The sequence below is a fragment of the Salvelinus alpinus genome, chromosome 8, assembly GCF_045679555.1.
Source record: "Salvelinus alpinus chromosome 8, SLU_Salpinus.1, whole genome shotgun sequence".
Taxonomy (NCBI): Eukaryota; Metazoa; Chordata; class Actinopteri; order Salmoniformes; family Salmonidae; genus Salvelinus; species Salvelinus alpinus.
Genome location: NC_092093.1, coordinates 87678817 through 87702130, shown reverse-complemented (window position 1 = coordinate 87702130; position 23314 = coordinate 87678817). Strand labels below are relative to the sequence as shown.

General features: G+C 45.0%; 2 protein-coding genes and 1 long non-coding RNA gene across 3 annotated transcripts in view; 2 read left to right on the top strand and 1 right to left on the bottom strand.

Annotated features, from left to right (window-relative positions):
- Positions 1-22219, top strand: part of LOC139583847 (uncharacterized) — a 92757-nt gene extending 70538 nt beyond the window's left edge. The window contains exon 3 of the long non-coding RNA XR_011676631.1: positions 22158-22219. This is a non-coding gene — a long non-coding RNA (uncharacterized lncRNA). The remainder of the gene's footprint in view (positions 1-22157) is intronic.
- The window catches only part of LOC139583845 (GTPase IMAP family member 4-like), a 796172-nt gene that overhangs the window by 36607 nt on the left and 736251 nt on the right, over positions 1-23314 (top strand). The window lies entirely within an intron of this gene.
- The window catches only part of LOC139583844 (plexin domain-containing protein 2-like), a 183950-nt gene that overhangs the window by 9924 nt on the left and 150712 nt on the right, over positions 1-23314 (bottom strand). The window contains exon 12 of the mRNA XM_071415391.1: positions 7208-7246. Within this exon, the coding sequence (XP_071271492.1) occupies positions 7208-7246 (39 nt within the window). The remainder of the gene's footprint in view (positions 1-7207; positions 7247-23314) is intronic.

The following is a 23314-nucleotide window of genomic DNA, read 5'->3' as shown; positions in this document are numbered from 1 at the left end:
CGCTCGAGGGCGCCAGGCTCACTTCATTACGCACGCCTGTCACCATCATTATGTGCATCGGCGCTCATTGGCATCACCTGGACTTCACGTTTTGATTTCCTTCCCTATATCTGTTTCTTCTGTTTCATCCCCGTGTTAGCAGTAATGTCGTTTTGTTTCCCCTGTTCAGACGCTGTCCTTATTCTGTTCATGTCCGTGTTTCATTAAATGTTCACTCCCTGTACTTGCTTCTCGTCACCACCGTCTGTCCTCACAGAATGCTGATACCCATATTCGAAGCTTCAGGGAAGTTTTCGTTTTTTGTTTTGTTGGTGACGTCGGGTCCAGGTGCCGCTGCCGTAGGAACCAGGGGGTGCCTCAGCTGGCTCGTCGGGCTTCCACGCCTTTGCTGGCTTCGAGAGGTTTCCTTGCCTCGGTTGGCTCGGCAGGCACCCAGCCCACGTCATGCCTCAGGTGCCGCTGCCGTAGGAACCAGGGGGTGCCTCAGCTAGCTCCTCAGGCTCCCACGTCTCAGCCGGCTCGTCGGGCTCCCTTCGCCTCCGCCGGCTCGTCGGGCTTCCGCGCCTTGGCCAGCCCGTTAGGCTCGCCCAGGTGCTAGAGGGGGAGGGGGGTACTGTCACGCCTGCTCCCACTTCTCTTCTCTGGCACTCGAAGGCGCCAAGCTGCCCTTCATTACGCACACCTGTCACCATCATTATGCGCATCTGCGCTCATTGGACTCACTTGGACTCCTTCACGTTTTGATTGCCTTCCCTATATCTGTCTGTTTCCTCTGTTTCATCCCCGTGTTAGCAGTAATGTCGTTTTGTTTTCCCCTGTCCAGACGCTGTCCGTATTCTGTTCATGTCCGTGTTTCATTAAATGTTCACTCCCTGTACTTGCTTCTCGTCTCCACCGTCTGTCCTCACAACACCTGTCAGGTGGATGGATTATCTTGGCAAAGGAGAAATGCTCACTAACAGGGATGTAAACAAATGAATGTACAACATTTGAGAGGAATAAGCTTGTTGTGCGTATGGAACATTTCTGGGATCTTTTATTTCAGCTCATGAAACATGGGACCAACACTTTAGAAGGTGCTGCGTTTATGTTGCGTATATATATTTTTTGTTCAGTATAAATGGAAATCAAAACGTCTTACCTGTATGTGACCTGTATTTTTACATGTCCTCTTAAAACTGCTTGTAACACAAATTCTGCTTGTGATATCAACATTCTAACAACTAACATGTTAAATAGACTTCCTTAGGAAAAGTCAATGACTAAAAATGGAAGAGATATTTCAATGTTAAATTCATGATGGGTCAAAATTACTCACTCCGCCTTTCTACACTCTTAGAAAAAAAGGTGCTATCTAAAACCTGAAAGGGTTATTCAGCTACGTATCTCCATAGGAGAACCCTTTGAAGAACCATTTTTGGTTCCAGGTAGAACCCTTTTGAGATCCATGTAGAACCCTTTACACAGAAGGTTCTAGTTGGATCTCAAAAGGGTTCTACCTGGAACCAAAAAGGGTTCTCCTATGGGGACAGCCGTAGAACACTTTTGGAACCTTTTTTTCTATGAGTGTAGAGTTAAATGGGTCTTGTACAGGGATTTAATGGTGCTGTTAACACCGCTGCCCCGACCATCCAAACCCACTATTTATTTAGGACTATGCTAGCCTTATAGAACACCAAAACAAAAGCAGGTAGCCTACTGTACATTAACAGAAACTGTACTCAATGTATATGTGTAATGTATATGTTCCTAGGATTGGGACTTTTATCGTGTGTGGATGGATAAGTGTGTGTGTGTGCGTGTGAGTGTGCGCGTGCATGCATGAGAGAGCGCTTGAGACACAGTGTTTGTGTGAGCCCTTTGTCTCAGAGCATAACGATTTCACTCCCACCACAGCACTACTCAAAATCTCTCCTTACAAAATGTCTTAGCCACTGTGTTAGAATGAATCGGGCAAATCCTTCATCAGTCCCTCATTGACTCATTTCGCACTCATCCCCTTCTCACCACCAGCTCCTTCAAATGTACAGTTTGTCACAGTTAGCTATATTGTAGTTTGTTGGATTACAAAGATCAGCTCCTTTTCAAACAAACATGACATCCTTCCAATTTTCCAACAACTAAGTCACACCTGTAAATGCCATATCTTGTGTTCACTTTCCATTTCCCTCCTTTCTGAAGCAATTGCCTGGAACGGCCTATTTTCCCCCTGCAGGAGGTTAACTGGGATGTGAGAAGCAGTTTACTCAGTCGAATAAAGCTGGCGCTCGGAATCTCGGATCCCATTGAGTCACACAGCTGTTCCTCTCTACGTGCAGGCCTTCTATCTGATGCTGTCTGGTCCAAACGAGTATGACATTGTTGCCGCCCATTGCATTGAAGGCAAGGGAATATAAAAAATTATTCAATCAGCGTTGAGCTAAACTGTGAATGGTTCTGGCACAACAACAAAAAAGTGCGGGAAGCCAGCTTGGATTTGGCGTAATTCCTATCAAATCCCATTGAGAGCATACCTCATGGACAGTAACATTTTAAGTGTTGCATCGTGTTGTGTTGTCCTCCAGAGGCTAGTTAGCCAGCTAGCTAAAATTGTCCCTTTCCTAAATTAGCTATGGATGGAGAAAGGGATTTGGACTTTAACTTAATTCTCCATTCTGGCCAATGATTATAATGGTGATTCTGATCCAACCATCAATTCATACATGTGCCCCAAGCCTGAGAGGATGGAAGTTCAATTCATGTAAAGAGACACAATTGTGAGCTGAGAGTAGCCTAGATGCAACACCCTCACTCAGACGCGTATTAAAATAGTGCAGAAAATAGGAAGAATTATTTGCAAACTACTCTTGTAGAGCATTTAGAGGCAGCATGAACAGTCTTGTCATTGGCTTCATCTCATCATTTCATCATTCATTTCATCATCGCATCTCTGCATGTCTGGCAGACATATCAGTGTGGATGACGGATCACCACCTCAAGCTGAACCTCGGCAAGACGGAGCTGCTCTTCCTCCCGGGGAAGGACTGCCCGTTCCATGATCTCGCCATCACGGTTGACAACTCCATTGTGTCCTCCTCCCAGAGTGCTAAGAACCTTGGCGTGATCCTGGACAACACCCTGTCGTTCTCAACTAACATCAAGGCGGTGACCCGTTCCTGTAGGTTCATGCTCTACAACATTCGCAGAGTACGACCCTGCCTCACGCAGGAAGCGGCGCAGGTCCTAATCCAGGCACTTGTCATCTCCCGTCTGGATTACTGCAACTCGCTGTTGGCTGGGCTCCCTGCCTGTGCCATTAAACCCCTACAACTCATCCAGAACGCCGCAGCCCGTCTGGTGTTCAACTTTCCCAAGTTCTCTCACGTCACCCCGCTCCTCCGCTCTCTCCACTGGCTTCCAGTTGAAGCTCGCATCCGCTACAAGACCATGGTGCTTGCCTACGGAGCTGTGAGGGGAACGGCACCTCCGTGCCTTCAGGCTCTGATCAGGCCCTACACCCAAACAAGGGCACTGCGTTCATCCACCTCTGGCCTGCTCGCCTCCCTACCTCTGAGGAAGTACAGTTCCCGCTCAGCCCAGTCAAAACTGTTCGCTGCTCTGGCACCCCAATGGTGGAACAAACTCCCTCACGACGCCAGGTCAGCGGAGTCAATCACCACCTTCCGGAGACACCTGAAACCCCACCTCTTTAAGGAATACCTAGGATAGGATAAAGTAATCCTTCTAACCCCCCCCCCCCTTAAAAGAGTTAGATGCACTATTGTAAAGTGGTTGTTCCACTGGATATCATAAGGTGAATGCACCAATTTGTAAGTCGCTCTGGATAAGAGCGTCTGCTAAATGACTTAAATGTAAATGTAAATGTGTATGACCCATTTGGCTCAAGCAAAAATCCCCTTTCAACTACGTCATAAAACCTAAACTGTCTAGAAATATTAACTGACGCCCAAAAAACACCACCAGCAGTGAAACTAGAGCTGGAAAGCCCCTTTCTTTTCTCACTTTTTTCCCTGGAAGGCAATTTGTCTGTGTTTGGGAGAAAAGTACAGAGTCCAACTGCCAAGCCTCACACAGTTGGAGGCAGCTGCTCCACAGTAGCGGCTAGGCTAGGCTGTTGGTCTGAAGTGTTTGCAGGGGTCTCCTGCCCAGTGCTCAGAGTGAGAAGGGAAGAGAAATCAACAGCCCAGCGTGGCTAACCAACAACCCCATAACAACCTCACAGACCAGTCTACTGCTGTGGAAAACACTGCTACTTTGTGTCCCAAATGGCACCCTATATAGTGCACTACGCTTGACCAGGGCCCATAGGGGCATTTCACAGGGCTCTGGTCAAAAGTAGTGCACTCTATAGGGAGTAGGGTGCCCTTTGGGACACAGACCCAGGTTTCATCTGACTGACAGTTTAATCTGGTCTCATCTGTTGGAGGGGTGGAAGGAGATTTCCTTGGGTGTGGGTAAGCAAGAGGCACATCTAAGCCATTTGGCGGCAGAGACAGGGGTGTGAATGAATCCACATGTTATTCACGTCGGGTCACACAGCTTTCAGCTGGCAAAAACAATAGCCTGAAAAACATAGTCAGTGTCTCGATCATGAAAGTGGATGACTATGCCTTTAACACTGCATGCATGGCTTTGAAAGGTATGGGCCGTGTTCCAAGTGGCACCTTATTTATTCTATATAGGGCTCTGGTCAAAAGTAGTGCACTATATATGGGTGCTATTTGCAAAGCAGCCATTGAAATCAAGGTTACATCGGTTTCTTGCAGTATAATGAAGCAAAGTCACATCAGGACACAGCTACATGAATGGGACTGGGACCGTGGGGGTCATGGCTGGAGTTCGAACCATCTCCCTATGGTCAACCAATCAGCATTCTCCTCATAAACGTTCTCAGCACATAAAACCTGCTGTACTTACTTAGCCTTCAGACAGCAAAACACAGAGGTTGGGCAGAGAAGATGAACTGAATGACCGCGTGGACCCAGACCACGCTACGCTTTTAGCGTCACATTACTGACAGCACGGTGTCACAGGGCCACAGCCATCCTCTCACCTGGATAACGTGCCTAGCGAAGCTAATCAACACATAGTCTCCCAAATGGCAACTTATTCACTATATAGCCCTACTTTTGGCCAGGGCCAATAGTGCATGATACAGTGGACGGGTTGCCTTTGGAGACACAACCCAAAGGGAGAGATACTTCTTCTCATCTTGCTTGGAGGATAAGGAGTGTCCTGTCTTCCTTCGAGTGGCCTCTGCAGTGAGACCGTAGGGCGCGTCCTGATTTTCCCTCATCTTATCACTTAGCCGGGGCTAATCGCCTTAGCGTTTTCTGCCGTGCTCCCGTGTTTCCCAAGGTGGAAGGACACGCACACTGCTGGATCTGGTAGAGATCACGCTAAAATATGAACGTGTGTCCAAGCGCAAAGCTAGGCGGCGCTGCAGAGAGACGACGGGTGCAGAGTGGAGTGGATGAGATGCACGAGATGTCAAATTCTAAATCCGCAGCTAACGTCACTCGAAGTACTGTGTATATATGTCGTGTAGTGTTTTCAAATGCTATTGAACAGATGGTGAGAGTGGATGACAGTGGGAAAAGCTAGAGGCTGTAGACCGGTTGCCAACTTATGCTGTTCAACCTAGACGTGTGCTGGAGTCTGCGGCATTAGCGCTACACCAGCCAAGCCATAGCCACCATTACTTTAGACAGCCTCTCCATATAGTCACATGGCTGGTTTGTGGTTGTAATCGGTCACATGCAGTGTGCACCTAAAGACATGGTGTGGTTTGGGCTGCAGCAGCCTTCGGCTCTGTGGTTTCAGTATGATCACACTGGCTCATTCCCTCCATCCCTTTTGGCTTTCACCGTAGGCCCAAATCCCTTCCCAGCACGCTTCCCACACAGTGATTAGGTCCCGAACGGCACCATATTCCCTGCATAGTGCACTACATTTGACCAGAGCCTATGAGCCCTGGTCAAAAGTAGTGCACACTACAGAGCAAAGGGTGCGATTTGGGACGCATCCTGTGAAACAGGTCTGGTTTCTCCCAAATGAAAATGGGCACGCAGAGATTTCGTCTTGTCCGACATCTGGGAAGAGGCTGTGCCACGAGCCAGCGAGTGAGATAGGCAATGTTTGGGTAAGGACGATAAGAGACACAGATTTCCAATTCCTCTCTGGGAGGAAATTAAATATTTGTGTGGTTTACTCACGAAGTGATGGAGTTGAGACTAATTTTGGAATTCAAATGTCAGTCTAACACTCTCTCTCTCTCTCTCTCTCTCTCTCTCTCTCTCTCTCTCTCTCTCTCTCACACACACACACACACAGTGTGGGTGTAGCTAATCAGCAGAAAATGTTATTTAAACATTTAATTTTGTTAAATAGATAACCTGCTGTGTAGAGGTGTGTGCGTAGCAGAGTCGACCATATACCAGTAGTACCTACATCCTGTTGAAATGGAACTGTGTGTAAGATTGTTGACCACACCCGCCTCTTCTGAAATACCCCTCATACTGGAATCCCCCTTAAATTCCTGATGACATTGAGTTCATTTGTCAAGGGTCCGCACTCCAAATTGTGTTTTTTCATAGTTCTATTTATTTAATTCGGAGGCAACGAGGGCAAATTAAGGATGTTTTAATTTGGGTTAATCAGTTCTGAGAGCAGTGGTTCCAAGAACTTGCTGACATTCACATCGAGCTTCAGTCTGCGTGTATGTTGATGGCTGATGGCGTTCCTTCAACTATGAATCTCTCGTGTTCCTAAGGCAACTATGACCCCCTCTCCCTCCCTAACACCCACAAAGTCTGCATCCCAAATGGCACCCTATTCCCTATGTAGTGGACCACTATGGGCCCTGGTCAAAAGTAGTGCACTATAAAGGGAATAGGATGCCGTTTTGGGAGACACACACAGACACCATGATTGATCAGTCCAATCCCAAAACTTGGTATAGTTAGCCATTTCAAATCAGCCTCTGGATGAGGTGCTTCAATACGGCTCCAATGAGCTGCTCCTTCCCTTGGCCTGTCCTCCCCAGAAAGCAGAGCAATCTGTCAGCAGTAAATACACAGACAGCAGCCTCGGATGTAAACAGAGCCCCGGATATAAACGCAACATGCATCTACACAGAAAAACACAACAACTGAATAGTCAAAGGAACAGGGAAGGGGATATATAGGATGGGAAAACAGAGGCTTACCTCCATTGTCTTTAAGATGCAGAGCAATCTTGGTGTCATCTGGAGAGAGAGAGAGAGAGGGAGAGAGAGAGAGAGAAGAGAGATATGACCTCATTATGACACATTATGACCTCTGTTTTGTCTGTGGTTTGTGAATATCCCCACAGCCAGAGAATTACATACAGAATCCCTATGTCTATTATATGAATTATAGGATCTCTATGCCCACAGCTCAGAGCTGCCTGACAACAACAACCACTATTAACCTCAATACTGGTAAAGAATGTGAATCAGATATTCCGAAATAATCATTAGCGATTATTACACAGGTTTATAGACAAATGTAACTTTTACTTTCCAGTTTATATTTCATTACTAGATCATCTTCATTTGAAAAGTGAATTTACTCAATGTCTGAATTTTTCTTGCATAATGCAAGAGTAAGAAGCAGTCTGGGGTTAAGCAACTATGAAACATTTAAATTCACTGTGAGAGGTGTGATATGAATTTATATAGGATCCACATTATGTAAATTTGCCACATACTCTACATGAGCCGGTGAAATGCTATGGGTGCCATTGCACCATCTCAATGATCAAAGATAATCAAAGATAATTTAATGCATGCAACCATTTCCTAGAATAATTTCCTAGTCTAAGAAATGCCACGGTCTATGAGATAAGGTGTATGACAGCGAGGCAGGAAATCAAACTCGATTACCAATCCTGTGCCAGTGTCATGAATATGAACATTTATCATAGGATGACATTAAACTGTGACAGTGAAGATTCCTCAAAGCCGCATCACACAGTATCTGAACACATACAGTATTACAGTATTAAAGAATGAACAGTGTTAGGAAGTGGGAGGGAACAGAGAGCTGCCCACACCCCACCATTGCCTCCCAGTATCCAGTCTGACTAGACCTTGGACCTCTACAGCTGAGGAGACTGGGGCGGATCAGAAAACTGATCCTCCGTGCTTGTCAAGAAGTGTGAGGCTCTTTCTGTGTGTCAGCTTCACGGCACATACCACAGACAGACAGACCTCCTGTTTTTTTTATGCTAACAAACACACACACACACACACACACACACACACACACACACACACACACACACACACACACACACACACACACACACACACACACACACACACACACACACACACACACACACACACACACAGTCTCACACACATAGCCACGCACACACACACACACCACATCTGTTCGCAGCTCACACCCCTGCTCCTCAGCGTGTTTGACCTCCAGAATCGTTGGGGTTTGTTTTCGTCTCTCAGCTGGACCTCTCTCACACTCCTCTCCACCTCTCTCCCGCATTCAAGGCATCTGTGCTCACATCTCCACCTCCTCCACCTCACTGAGGGAAAGTCTTTAAAAAGGGGCAAACTGGGATTGGTACATCCATTTTGGGATTTTTTAAATTAATGATATATAGCGATTAATTTTTGAAGAATATAATTTATAGATGCCTCATGAGCTTTGTTGTTTTTCAAATCCCAGATTGCCTCTAACATTGGCTGAGAGAAGTTATACCTACCAAGGAGAGCATAAGAGGGAAAAGGTCAAGGACTGAAACACTAAATATAAAATAGAGATTAGGAGAACGAAATGAAACCCTGCCCTCACGTCCATGAAATGAAAACCTGCCCTCACGTCCATGAAATGAAACCCTGCCCTCACGTCCATGAAATGAAACCCTGCCCTCACGTCCATGAAATGAAACCCTGCCCTCACATCCATGAAATTAAAACCTGCCCTCACATCCATGAAATTAAGCCCTGCCCTCACATCCATGAAATTAAGCCCTGCCCTCACGTCCATGAAATGAAAACCTGCCCTCACATCCATGAAATGAAACCCTGCCCTCACATCCATGAAATTAAACCCTGCCCTCACATCCATGAAATGAAACCCTGCCCTCACGTCCATGAAATGAAAACCTGCCCTCACATCCATGAAATGAAAACCTGCCCTCACAGACATGAAATGAAAACCTGCCCTCGCAGCGGAAAGCCATACGGAATCCTAGGACAAAATCCTAAAATTATTACTTTAGAACAGTGAAAAGTATAGCTGGATGTCAGAGTTTGTGTAGTGTGGGGTACTGAGAGACAAAACCTAGGGCATCTGCTTTAGAGATCATCGCCGACTGGAGCCGGATCTAGAACCATCTAACCCAGAACCCACAGGCAGAACCCCTACTGTAACTCACCACGCCAACCACCTTTAAACACCACTCTGCAATAACAAAACATGTAGTCTGTCTACAGGTTTAGCCTTCATCTTTTCATCAATTCCACAAGTCTGGGAAACCAAAGAGAACCTTACCATATGAACTATTATGAATGTCAGAGAGCACACTGAATTATTCTGCTTTACCACTCTGCATTAAACTTCTACACTCTTATAAAAAGGGTTCCAAAAGGGTTATTTGGCTGTCCCCATAGGAGAACCCTTTTTGGTTCCAGCCTTTTGAGTTCCATGTAGAATCCTCTGTAGAAAGGGTTCTACATGGAACCCAAAACGGTTCTACCTGCAACCAAAAACGGTCCTTCAACGGGTTTTCCTATGGGGACAGTCGACGAATCCTTTAAGGTTCTAGATAGCACCTTTTTTGTAAGAGTGTATATATGTATGTATAGGGTGCCACATCCCTCAATCTAACCTTCCTCATTGTGGTTGCATAGTCCTACAATGGTGACCTTAAAGTTCCTTTTTATGTCTCTATTTTGGTTTGGTCAGGGCATGAGTTGGGGTGGGCATTCTATGTTTTGTGTTTCTATGATTTTCTATTTCTATGTTTTGGCCGGGTATGGTTCTCAATCAGGGACAGCTGTCTATCGTTGTCTCTGATTGGGAACCATACTTAGGTAGCCTTTTTTCCCACCTGTCTTTGTGGGAAGTTGACTTTTGTCATGGCACATAGCCTTAAGCTTCACGGTTTGGTTTTGTATTGTTTATTGTTTTGTCGGCGTCATTTCGAATAAAGAAGAAAATGTACGCTCACCACGCTGCACCTTGGTCCTCTTCTGTTAACAGCCGTGACAAATGGTGCATTCCTATAATACACCATCAGTCATCCGCACCCGTAGACAATGCAAGCTGTTACATATTATAATGAATTTGACATAATTAGCTGTCTACACCTCTTTCTCTTGGGCGTTAGCAAGAGTGGGTCCCTGGGATCATAAGTTGTCCATTAGCACAGTGTAGGCTTTGTGTATCTCCCAGGCATCCCAACCCATAACACATTAGTCAATTAACTTCAGGATGTACCAGTTACCGGCCAAAAAATACTCCCTGCATAGGCTTTTAGTCATGATTAAAGTGCATAATGTGATTGTGCAGATAGTGACAGGGACATTAAGTTGAACATATTACTTTTTACGGGGAAGATGAATGGTACAGTTGAAGTGAATTACAGACATCGAATATTCAAGTCAGTACCGTGTGTGGGTAATATGTTAAGCTGATGAAGATGAATTAGCTATTTGTTTCAATACATACGTGCCTTGACGTTTTAATTTCCCTTAACATCAGGGCAATGACGTGTAAATAGCTGTAATCATTTCATGGTGCGCCTCAAATAGCACCCTATTCCCGATGGGCCTTGGTCAATAGTAGTGCACAACATAGGGAGGGAATAGGGTGCCCTTTGGGATGCATTTTCAGCTTTAACCTTTATTTAATTAGGCAAGTCAGTTAAGAACAAATTCTTATTTACAATGACGGCCTACACCAAACCTGGACGATGCTGGGTCAATTGTGCGCCGCCCTATGGGACTCCCAATCACAGCCGGTTGTGATACAGCCTGGAATCGAACCAAGGTGTCTGTAGTGACGCTTCTAGCACTGAGATGCAGTGCCTTAGACCGCTGCGCCACTTAGAAGGAGAACTTCACCGTTTCTCCTGACATCAGCAGGAAAGAAAGGAATGATCACGATTATTTTCCTGTGTGGATGCATGTCTTTAAGATTTTAGAGATGCTGTCCAAATTCAATCTGCATTGTTTAGCTGGGTAAAACACAGCTTGCATGCCCTGCATAATTTGTTGCCATCCAGTGTGCATTTGGTGCTCAAGGAAAACAATCCGGATAGTTCTATTACTGAAGAAACAGTGAAAGAGGCAGACAGAGCATTCGGGCATTCGGGAAGGATTCAGACCCCTTGACTTTTTCCACATGTGACCGACCGGCTTGATTCGGTCTTATGTATCAAAATATTGAGATTGTGTTTTTTTACAATGGATAAAAATAGTATCATACCCATTGTTCCTCAACTGTAGTGTAAGTAATTCTGCTTTGAACATTGATAAACCTCACTTTTGAGAAAATGGCCCTTGAATGTTTTGGTGCACCTACTGAAGAGCTCTTCTTTGTCTACACCCATTCAGCATCGTTCACACCCTCTTAAGCTTTAGTCCCACCTAGCTCTTTAAGGATTCACATGTGAGACCATGTACTAAACAACCAAAGATTTCAAGACTAAAGGCTGGTTTATACTACGGGGGTGTTCGTCAATTCAATCTGGAGTGCCATAGTGTGCATTCAGAGCGTTGTCAGATTGTCTATTCGTAAAATCTGAGCGTTTCGCCCTCGGAGCGTTCAGAGCGCACACTGGACGCTCTGGGCGAGGAGTCGGGTTGATCCGACCTAACAGCAGTCAAGCACTCAAGCTAACTGGCTAATGTTGGCTAGCTTGCTAGCTACTTCCAGACTCAAATGAGGGAACAACTCACTCTGACCATTTTACACGCAGTCAAGCACCCAAGCTAACTGGCTAACGTTGGCTAGCTTGCTAGCTACTTTCAGACACAAATGAGGGAACAGCTCACTCTGACCATTTTACTGGCCCGAGCAGAGCTGGTTAGGCTGTTTTTATGTTATCCAGAGCATTGGTGACTGCAACTGTGTTGTTGGCAACAATTTAATTACGCTTTTTTGCCAACGTTTTCTGACACCGGCCATATTCAACGGACGTTCCGTCAGTTATTCTGTAAATTACGTCAGTTATTCTGCGCTCTGGCACACTCAGACGAGTGCTCTGAAATCGGACCGCTCGTCTGAAAAAGGTTCCTGTCTTTTTCTGTGGCTTAACCAACTAGGCTCATAATGACAAAGCAAAAATAGGTTTTTAGAAATGTTTGAAAATGTATCAAAATGGAAATATTACATAAGAAATCAGATCCTTTACTCAGTACTTTGTTTTAGCACCTTTGGCAGCGATTACAGTCTTGAGTCATATTGGGTATGATGCTTCAAGCTTGGCTCAGGCTGGGCTACTCAAGGATATTCAGAGACTTGTCCCGAAGCCACTCCTGCATTGTCTTGGCTGTGTGCTTAGGGTCATTGTCCTGTTGGATGGTGAACCTTCGCCCCAGTCTGAGGTCCTGAGAGCTCTGGAGCAGGTTTTCATCAAGAATCTCTCTGTACTTTGCTCCGTTCATCTTTCCCACGATCCTGACTAGTCTCCCAGTCCTTACCGCTGAAAAACATCCCCACAGTATGGCGCTGCATCCACCATGCTTTACCGTAAGGATGGTGCCAGGTTTCCTCCAGACGTGACGCTTGGCATTCAGGCCAAAGAGTTCAATCTTGGTTTCATCAGACCAGAGAATCTTGTTTCTCATGGTCTGAGAGTCCTTTAGGTGCCTTTTGACAAACTCCAAGCAGGCTGTCATGTGCCTTTTACTGAGGAGTGGCTGAGGAAATGTACTGGGTACTTTGTTTTACTTAACGTCCCAACAGCACATCCATCACATCTTCTTAGCCTACCCTTCTGTTCAAAGGTAGTTTCAGGGTTGTTTGCATTGAGACTCACTGTAGCAAAACATTTGCATCGGAAAACAAGCTTTTCTCATTGGACAATTTCAGATAGTGTGACTCCATTTATGTTAGTTTTATACAACGGCTGGTTTGGAATTCCCATTGTCAGAGTCTATCCTGCCCAAGATATACTAGACAACATACACATGGCCAGCACATTCATAACAAGTGCCATTGTTTATGTTGTTACCTAGCAATGCAGTACCACCACCATAACCACCACTACTACTGTCTCATTGGCCCAGCCATGCAACTCATAAACTTGATCTCCATCGTAAAACAGATCTAGACATTATGGCCGAAAATTTGCAACATTGTCGCAATTTTGAAATCCGATTGCTGCTGTGTCCCATAGTAATGAACAGGTTGGGATGAGACAGACAGGCAGCTTTTCTCCACCAGTTGAAATCATGAATCAGCCTAATTTTTGATGGATATACACTATATATACAAAGGTATGTGGACACCCTTTCAAATTAGTGGATTCGGCTATTTCAGCCACACCCGTTGCTGACGAGTGTATAAAATTGAGCGCACAGCCATGCAATCACCATAGACAAATATTGTCAGTAGAATGGCCTTACTGAAGAGCTCAGTGACTTTCAACATGGCACCATCATAGGATACCACCTTTCCAACAAGTCAGTTCGTCAAATTTCTGCCCTGCTAGAGCTGCCCCAGTCAGCTGTTATTGTGAAGTGGATACGTCTAGGAGCAACAACGGCTCAGCCACACAAGCTCAGGCAGTCTGACGAACGAATCTGGATTTGGCTGGTGCCAGGGGAACGCTACCTGCCCAAATGCATAGTGCCAAATGTAAAGTTTGGTGGAGGAGGAATAAGGGTCTGGGCCTGTTTTTCATGACTAGGCCCCCTAGGTCCCTTTTTCATGGCTAGGCCCCTTTTTTTCCAGGCTCCTTAGTTTCAGTGAAGAGGAATCTTAACCTTTTCTCAATACAGGGGGTGCTGTTTCCACTTTGGAAAATATCGTCTCCAAATTAAACTGCCTCATACTCAATTCTTGCTCGTACAATATGCATATTATTATTACTATTGGATAGAAAACAATCTCTAGTTTCTAAAACCGTTTGAATTATGTCTGTGGGTGAACCAGAACTCTTTCTACAGCGAAAATCATGACAGGACATGCGAAGGTCAGAAAAATAGTCTCTGTTCTCAGATCAGTTTAAAGCTCTGTGTGTGCCCTATGGATCGAAATGAACTGCACCCGCCTTCCCCTGGATGTCAGTAACCAATGAGAAGTGGAATGGAGTCTCTACGTATTTCTCAGAGTTTATAAAAGGCAATGGAGTGACATGTACGTTCTTTTGGACGCTCGCCAAGGCGCAAGAGAGGACATCAGAATGGCATGTTGAATAGCTCTTGTTATCGGGCTAAGATATATCCGTCTGTGATTTAATTCGATATAGGTGTTAGAAACATCATAACGAAGTTATTTGAAACCGATTTATATCAGTTTATGCGAGTATATTGCTATTTTCTGAATTTTCGTAGTATTGCGTTTGAGGATTTGGACATGTGTGTGCCACGTAGCTAATGTTAGCTGCTAGTTCCGAAGTTGAAGTGGACGTTTTACAACAAAGCAACGATTCTTTTGGACAAAAGGACACCTTGCCCAAGATTCTGATGGAAGCTCGTCCAAAAGTAAGAGCTATTTATGATTTTATTCCGTATTTATGTGGAAAAATGTAAACGCATTTTTCGGCCATTATTGCGGCACTAGTCTGGCTGTAACGCACACTGTATGTCTAGTAACGTTAATTTTAAAAATCTAAATCAGCGGTTGCATTAATAACCAATGCATCTTTCATTAGCTGTCCAACCTGTATTTTTTTAGTCAATCTAATCGATAAATAATCGTAAACTTAGGTGCCCTTCCAAGATGGCGCCGGCCAGAATGCATGCCATGTTTTGACAGATTACATAGCATAACCACGATTTGTGATGCTAAATATGCACATTTTCGAACAAACTCTATATGCATTGTGTAATATGATGTTACAGGACTGTCATCTGAAGAATTCTGAGAAGGTTAGTGAAAAAATTCATATATTTTGGTGGTGATAACGTTATCGCGCTTTTTGCCTTGAATCAATGCTGGGGTGATGTTAGCTCATGTGGTATGCTAATATAACGATATATTGTGTTTTCGCTGTAAAACACTTAGAAAATCTGAAATATTGTCTGGATTCACAAGATCTGTGTATTTCAATTGCTGTACGCTGTGTATTTTTAAGAAATGTTTTATGATGATTAATTAGGTAATACACGTTGCTCTCTGTAGTTATTCTAGTCGCTTTGGTGAGTTTTGTGATAGTGGCTGCAATGGTAAACTATGATTTATACCTGAAAAATGCACATTTTTCTAAAAAAACATATGCTATACCATAAATATGTTATCAGACTGTCATCTTATGAAGTTGTTTCTTGGTTAGTGGCTATATATATCTTTATTTAGTCGAATTAGTGATAGCTACTGATGGAGTAAAAAGCTGGTGGAGTAAAAAAAGTGGTGTCTTTTGCTAACGTGGTTAGCTAATAGATTTACATATTGTGTCTTCCCTGTAAAACATTTTACAAATCAGAAATGATGGCTGGATTCACAAGATGTTGGTCTTTCATTTGCTGTATGCTGTGTATTTTTCAGAAATGTTTTAGGATGAGTATTTTGGTAATTGACGTCGGTCTCTGTAATTATTCCGGCTGCTTCCAACGCTATTTCAGATTGCAGCTGCAATGTAGAACTGTGATTTATACCTGAAATATGCACATTTTTCTAAAAAAACATATGCTATACCATAAATATGTTATCAGACTGTCATCTTATGAAGTTGTTTCTTGGTTAGTGGCTATATATATCTTTATTTAGTCGAAATTGTGATAGCTGCCCATGCAGGAAAAAAATGGTGGAGAAAAAAAAGTTGGGTCTTTTGCTATCGTGGTTAGCTAATAGATTTACATATTGTGTCTTCCCTGTAAAACATTTTAAAAATCAGAAATGATGGCTGGATTCACAAGATCTGTATCTTTCATCTGGTGTCTTGGACTTGTGATTTAATGATATTTAGATGCTAGTATTTACTTGTGACGCAATGCTAGGCTATGCTAGTCAGCTTTTTTACTGTGGGGGGTGCTCCCGGATCCGGGATGAGTACCAAGTAAAAGTTAACGCTATAGCATACAATGACATTCTAGACGATCCTGTGCTTCCAACTTTGTGGCAATAGTTTGGGGAAGGCCCTTTCCTGTTTCAGCATGAAAATACCCCCTGTGCACAAAGCAAGGTCCATACAGATATGGTTTGTTGAGATTGGTGTGGAAGAACTTGACTGGCCTGCACAGAGCCCTGACCTCAACCCCATCGAACACCTTTAGGATTAATTGGAACGCCGACTTCGCAGCCAGGCCTAATGACCCAACATCATTGTCACTTCCTGTTGAGTCTGCAGACGTGTTGCTGTGCGTTTTGTTGCTGTGCGTTTTGCTGCCAACTTTACTTTACTTTGCTAGCTGACAACTTTACGTTTTTTTGTTTTGTTTTTGTTTTTAATTACCGTTTATATTTTTAGTTTTTCCATCGCAACTTTTTTCCCTCATTCAACTTTTTCACTCCGGACGCTTTATCTGGACATGGTTCGTCAACACCTTCAACAGCCGAAGCTAAGTAGTAACATTAACATGATGTCTTTTAATTGCAGTCGCTGTACTCATAATATACAGGAGAACGATCGCCTTACGGCGAGAATAGCTGTGCTACAAGCCCAGCTTCAGACGCAATCGTTAGGCAAGGGTAATTTCAGTGTAGGAAAGGAAGAAACAGCGTCTGTGCCACCAGTAAGTACAGATAGTAACGTTAGTATAAATCCCCCCGCACAGTCCCCGCAGCCGGACAACTTTCTCATGGCTTCTGGAGGGAAATGCTGTTGGAATGCTCAACCGGTGTCGCTCATTCAGCCGACAGAAACTTTCAACCGGTTCTCCCCATTATGTAGCGAGTCGGAGTCTGAGTCTGAGTTTTCTCTTGTCTCTACTCCTCCCGTTACGGGGTCTGAGACGCCGAAGGCTCCCACCATTAGCTCTGACAAATTGAAAACCCTAGTCATTGGCGACTCCATTACCCGCAGTATTAGACTTAAAGCGAATCACCCAGCGATCATACACTGTTTACCAGGGGGCAGGGCTACCGACGTTAAGGCTAATCTAAAGATGGTGCTGGCTAAAGCTAAATCTGGCGAGTGTAGAGAGTATAGAGATATTGTTATCCACGTCGGCACCAACGATGTTAGGATGAAACAGTCAGAGGTCACCAAGTGCAACATAGCTTCAGCGTGTAAATCAGCTAGAAAGATGTGTCGGCATCGAGTAATTGTCTCTGGCCCCCTCCCAGTTAGGGGGAGTGACGAGCTCTACAGCAGAGTCTCAGCACTCAATCGCTGGTTGAAAACTGTTTTCTGCCCCTCCCAAAAGATAGAATTTGTAGATAATTGGCCCTCTTTCTGGGACTCACCCACAAACAGGACCAAGCCTGACCTGCTGAGGAGTGACGGACTCCATCCTAGCTGGAGGGGTGCTCTCATCTTATCTACCAACATAGATAGGGCTCTAACTCCTCTAGCCCCACAATGAAATAGGGTGCAGGCCAGGCAGCAGGCTGTTAGCCAACCTGCCAGCTTAGTGGAGTCTGCCAATAGCACAGTCAGTGTAGTCAGCTCAGCCATACCCATTGAGACTGTGTCTGTGCCTCGACCTAGGTTGGGCAAAACTAAACATGGCGGTGTTCGCCTTAGCAATCTTATTAGGATAAAGACCTCCTCCATTCCTGCCATTATTGAAAGAGATCGTGATACCTCACATCTCAAAATAGGGTTACTTAATGTTAGATCCCTCACTTCAAAGGCAGTCATAGTCAATGAACTAATCACTGATCATAATCTTGATGTGATTGGCCTGACTGAAACATGGCTTAAGCCTGATGAATTTACTGTGTTAAATGAGGCCTCACCTCCTGGTTACACTAGTGACCATATCCCCCGTGCATCCCGCAAAGGCGGAGGTGTTGCTAACATTTACGATAGCAAATTTCAATTTACAAAAAAAAAAATGGCGTTTTCGTCTTTTGAGCTTCTAGTCATGAAATCTATGCAGCCTACTCAATCACTTTTTATAGCTACTGTTTACAGGCCTCCTGGGCCATATACAGCGTTCCTCTCTGAGTTTCCTGAATTCCTATCAGACCTTGTAGTCATAGCAGATCATATTCTAATTTTTGGTGATTTTAATATTCACATGGAGAAGTCCACAGACCCACTCCAAAAGTCTTTCGGAGCCATCATCGACTCAGTGGGTTTTGTCCAACATGTCTCTGGACCTACTCACTGCCACAGTCATACTCTGGACCTAGTTTTGTCCCATGGAATAAATGTTGTAGATCTTAATGTTTTTCCACATAATCCTGGACTATCGGACCACCATTTTATTACGTTTGCAATCGCAACAAATAATCTGCTCAGACCCCAACCAAGGAGCATCAAAAGTCGTGCTATAAATTCTCAGACAACACAAAAATTCCTTGATGCCCTTCCAGACTCCTTCTGCCTACCCAAGGACGTCAGAGGACAAAAATCAGTTAACCACCTAACTGAGGAACTCAATTTAACCTTGCGCAATACCCTAGATGCAGTTGCACCCCTAAAAATGAAAAACATTTGTCATAAGAAACTAGCTCCCTGGTATACAGAAAATACCCGAGCTTTGAAGCAAGCTTCCAGGAAATTGGAACGGAAATGGCGCCACACCAAACTGGAAGTCTTCCGACTAGCTTGGAAAGACAGTACCGTGCAGTACCAAAGAGCCCTCACTGCTGCTCGATCATCCTACTTTTCCAACTTAATCGAGGAAAATAAGAACAATCCAAAATTTCTTTTTGATACTGTTGCGAAACTAACTAAAAAGCAGCATTCCCCAAGAGAGGATGGCTTTCACTTCAGCAGTAATAAATTCATGAACTTCTTTGAGGAAAAGATCATGACCATTAGAAAGCAAATTACGGACTCCTCTTTGAATCTGCGTATTCCTCCAGGGCTTAGCTGTCCTGGATCTGCACAGCTCTGCGAGGGCCTGGGATCGGGAGAGACACTTAAGTGTTTTAGTACTATATCTCTTGACACAATGATGAAAATAATCATGGCCTCTAAACCTTCAAGCTGCATACTGGATCCTATTCCTACTAAACTGCTGAAGGAGCTGCTTCCTGTGCTTGGCCCTCCTATGTTGAACATAATAAACAGCTCTCTATCCACCGGATGTGTACCAAACTCACTAAAAGTGGCAGTGATAAAGCCTCTCTTGAAAAAGCCAAACCTTGACCCGGAAAATATAAAAAACTATCGGCCTATATCGAATCTTCCATTCCTCTCAACATTTTTTGAAAAAGCTGTTGCGCAGCAACTCACTGCCTTTCTGAAGACAAACAATGTATACGAAATGCTTCAGTCTGGTTTTAGACCCCATCATAGCACTGAGACTGCACTTGTGAAGGTGGTAAATGACCTTTTAATGGCGTCAGACCGAGGCTCTGCATCTGTCCTCGTGCTACTAGACCTTAGTGCTGCCTTTGACACCATCGATCACCATATTCTTTTGGAGAGACTGGAAACCCAAATTGGTCTACACGGACAAGTTCTGGCCTGGTTTAGATCTTACCTGTCGGAAAGATATCAGTTTGTCTCTGTGAATGGTCTGTCCTCTGACAAATCAACTGTACATTTCGGTGTTCCTCAAGGTTCCGTTTTAGGACCACTATTGTTTTCACTATATATTTTACCTCTTGGGGATGTTATTCGAAAACATAATGTTAACTTTCACTGCTATGCGGATGACACACAGCTGTACATTTCAATGAAACATGGTGAAGCCCCAAAATTGCCCTCGCTAGAAGCCTGTGTTTCAGACATAAGGAAGTGGATGGCTGAAAACTTTCTACTTTTAAACTCGGACAAAACAGAGATGCTTGTTCTAGGTCCCAAGAAACAAAGAGATCTTCTGTTAAATCTGACAATTCATCTTGATGGTTGTAAAGTCGTCTCAAATAAAACTGTGAAGGACCTCGGCGTTACTCTTGACCCTGATCTCTCTTTTGACGAACATATCAAGACTGTTTCAAGGACAGCTTTTTTCCATCTACGTAACATTGCAAAAATCAGAAATTTTCTGTCCAAAAATGATGCAGAAAAATTAATCCATGCATTTGTTACTTCTAGGTTAGACTACTGCAATGCTCTACTTTCCGGCTACCCGGATAAAGCACTAAATAAACTTCAGTTAGTGCTAAATACGGCTGCTAGAATCCTGACTAGAACCAAGAAATTTGATCATATTACTCCAGTGCTAGCTTCCCTACACTGGCTTCCTGTTAAGGCAAGGGCTGATTTCAAGGTTTTACTGTTAACCTATAAAGCGTTACATGGGCTTGCTCCTACCTATCTTTCCGAGTTGGTCCTGCCGTACATACCAATACGTACGCTACGGTCACAAGACGCAGGCCTCCTAATTGTCCCTAGAATTTCTAAGCAAACAGCGGGAGGCAGGGCTTTCTCCTATAGATCTCAATTTTTATGGAACAGTCTGCCTACCCACGCAGACTCGGTCTCAACCTTTAAGTCTTTACTGAAGACTTATCTCTTCAGTAGGTCATATGATTGAGTGTAGTCTGGCCCAGGAGTGTGAAGGTGAACGGAAAGGCTCTGGAGCAACGAACCGCCCTTGCTGTCTCTGCCAGGCCGGTTCCCCTCTCTCCACTGGGATTCTCTGCCTCTAACCCTGTTACAGGGGCTGAGTCACTGGCTTGCTGGTGCTCTTTCATGCCGTCCCTAGGAGGGGTGCGTCACTTGAGTGGGTTGAGTTACTGACTTGATCTTCCTGTCTGGGTTGGCGCCCCCCCTTGGTTTGTGCTGTGGTGGAGACCTTTGTGGGCTATACTCGGCCTTCTCTCAGGATTGTAAGTTGGTGGTTGAGGATTTCCCTCTAGTGGTGCGGGGGCTGTGCTTTGGCAAAGTGGGTGGGGTTATATCCTTCCTGTTTGGCCCTGTCCGGGGGTTTCTTCGGATGGGGCCACAGTGTCTCCTGACCGCTCCTGTCTCAGCCTCCAGTATTTATGCTGCAGTAGTTTATGTGTCGGGGGGCTAGGGTCAGTTGGTTACCTGGAGTACTTCTCCTGTCTTATCCAGTGTCCTGTGTGAATTTAAGTATGCTCTCTCTAATTCTCTCGTTCTCTCTTTCTCTCTGAGAACCTGAGCCCTAGGACCATACGTCAGGACTACCGGGCATGATGACACCTTGCTGTCCCCAGTCCGCCTGGCCTTGCTGCTATTCCAGTTTCAACTGTTCTGCCTGCGGTTACGGAACCCCTACCTGTCCCAGACCTGCTGTTTTCAACTCTTAATGATCGGCTATGAAAAGCCAACTGAGATTTATTCCTGATTATTATTTGACCATGCTTGTCATTTATGAACATTTTGAAAATCTTGGCTCTCTCTAATTTTCTCCTTCTCTCTTTCTTTCTCTCGGAGGACCTGAGCCCTAGGACCATACGTCGGGACTACCGGCCGTGGTGACTCCTTGCTGTCCCCAGTCCGCCTGGCCTTGCTGCTATTCCAGTTTCAACTGTTCTGCCTGCGGTTATGGAACCCCTACCTGTCCCAGACCTGCTGTTTTCAACTCTTAATGATCGGCTATGAAAAGCCAACTGAGATTTATTCCTGATTATTATTTGACCATGCTTGTCATTTATGAACATTTTGAAAATCTTGGCTCTCTCTAATTTTCTCCTTCTCTCTTTCTTTCTCTCGGAGGACCTGGGCCCTAGGACCATGCGTCGGGACTGCCGCCCGTGGTGACTTCTTGCTGTCCCCAGTCCGCCTGGCCTTGCTGCTATTCCAGTTTCAGCTGTTCTGCCTGCGGTTATGGAACCGCCACCTGTCCCAGACCTGTTGTTTTTCAACTCTTGATGATCGGCTATGAAAAGCCAACTGAAAATTATTCATGATTATTATTTGACCATGCTTGTCACTTATGAACATTTTTGAACATCTTGGCATAGTTACATTTACATTTACATTTAAGTCATTTAGCAGACGCTCTTATCCAGAGCGACTTACAAATTGGTGCATTCACCTTATGATATCCAGTGGAACAACCACTTTACAATAGTGCATCTAACTCTTTTAAGGGGGAGGGGGGGGGTTAGAAGGATTACTTTATCCTATCCTAGGTATTCCTTAAAGAGGTGGGGTTTCAGGTGTCTCCGGAAGGTGGTGATTGACTCCGCTGACCTGGCGTCGTGAGGGAGTTTGTTCCACCATTGGGGTGCCAGAGCAGCGAACAATTTTGACTGGGCTGAGCGGGAACTGTACTTCCTCAGAGGTAGGGAGGCGAGCAGGCCAGAGGTGGATGAACGCAGTGCCCTTGTTTGGGTGTAGGGCCTGATCAAAGCCTGAAGGTACGGAGGTGCCGTTCCCCTCACAGCTCCGTAGGCAAGCACCATGGTCTTGTAGCGGATGCGAGCTTCAACTGGAAGCCAGTGGAGAGAGCGGAGGAGCGGGGTGACGTGAGAGAACTTGGGAAGGTTGAACACCAGACGGGCTGCGGCGTTCTGGATGAGTTGTAGGGGTTTAATAGCACAGGCAGGGAGCCCAGCCAACAGCGAGTTGCAGTAATCCAGACGGGAGATGACAAGTGCCTGGATTAGGACCTGCGCCGCTTCCTGTGTGAGGCAGGGTCGTACTCTGCGAATGTTGTAGAGCATGAACCTACAGGAACGGGTCACCGCCTTGATGTGAGTTGAGAACGACAGGGTGTTGTCCAGGATCACGCCAAGGTTCTTAGCACTCTGGGAGGAGGACACAATGGAGTTGTCAACCGTGATGGCGAGATCATGGAACGGGCAGTCCTTCCCCGGGAGGAAGAGCAGCTCCGTCTTGCCGAGGTTCAGCTTGAGGTGGTGATCCGTCATCCACACTGATATGTCTGCCAGACATGCAGAGATGCGATTCGCCACCTGGTTATCAGAGGGGGGAAAGGAGAAGATTAATTGTGTGTCGTCTGCATAGCAATGATAGGAGAGACCATGTGAGGATATGACAGAGCCAAGTGACTTGGTGTATAGCGAGAATAGGAGAGGGCCTAGAACAGAGCCCTGGGGGACACCAGTGGTGAGAGCACGTGGTGCGGAGACAGATTCTCGCCACGCCACCTGGT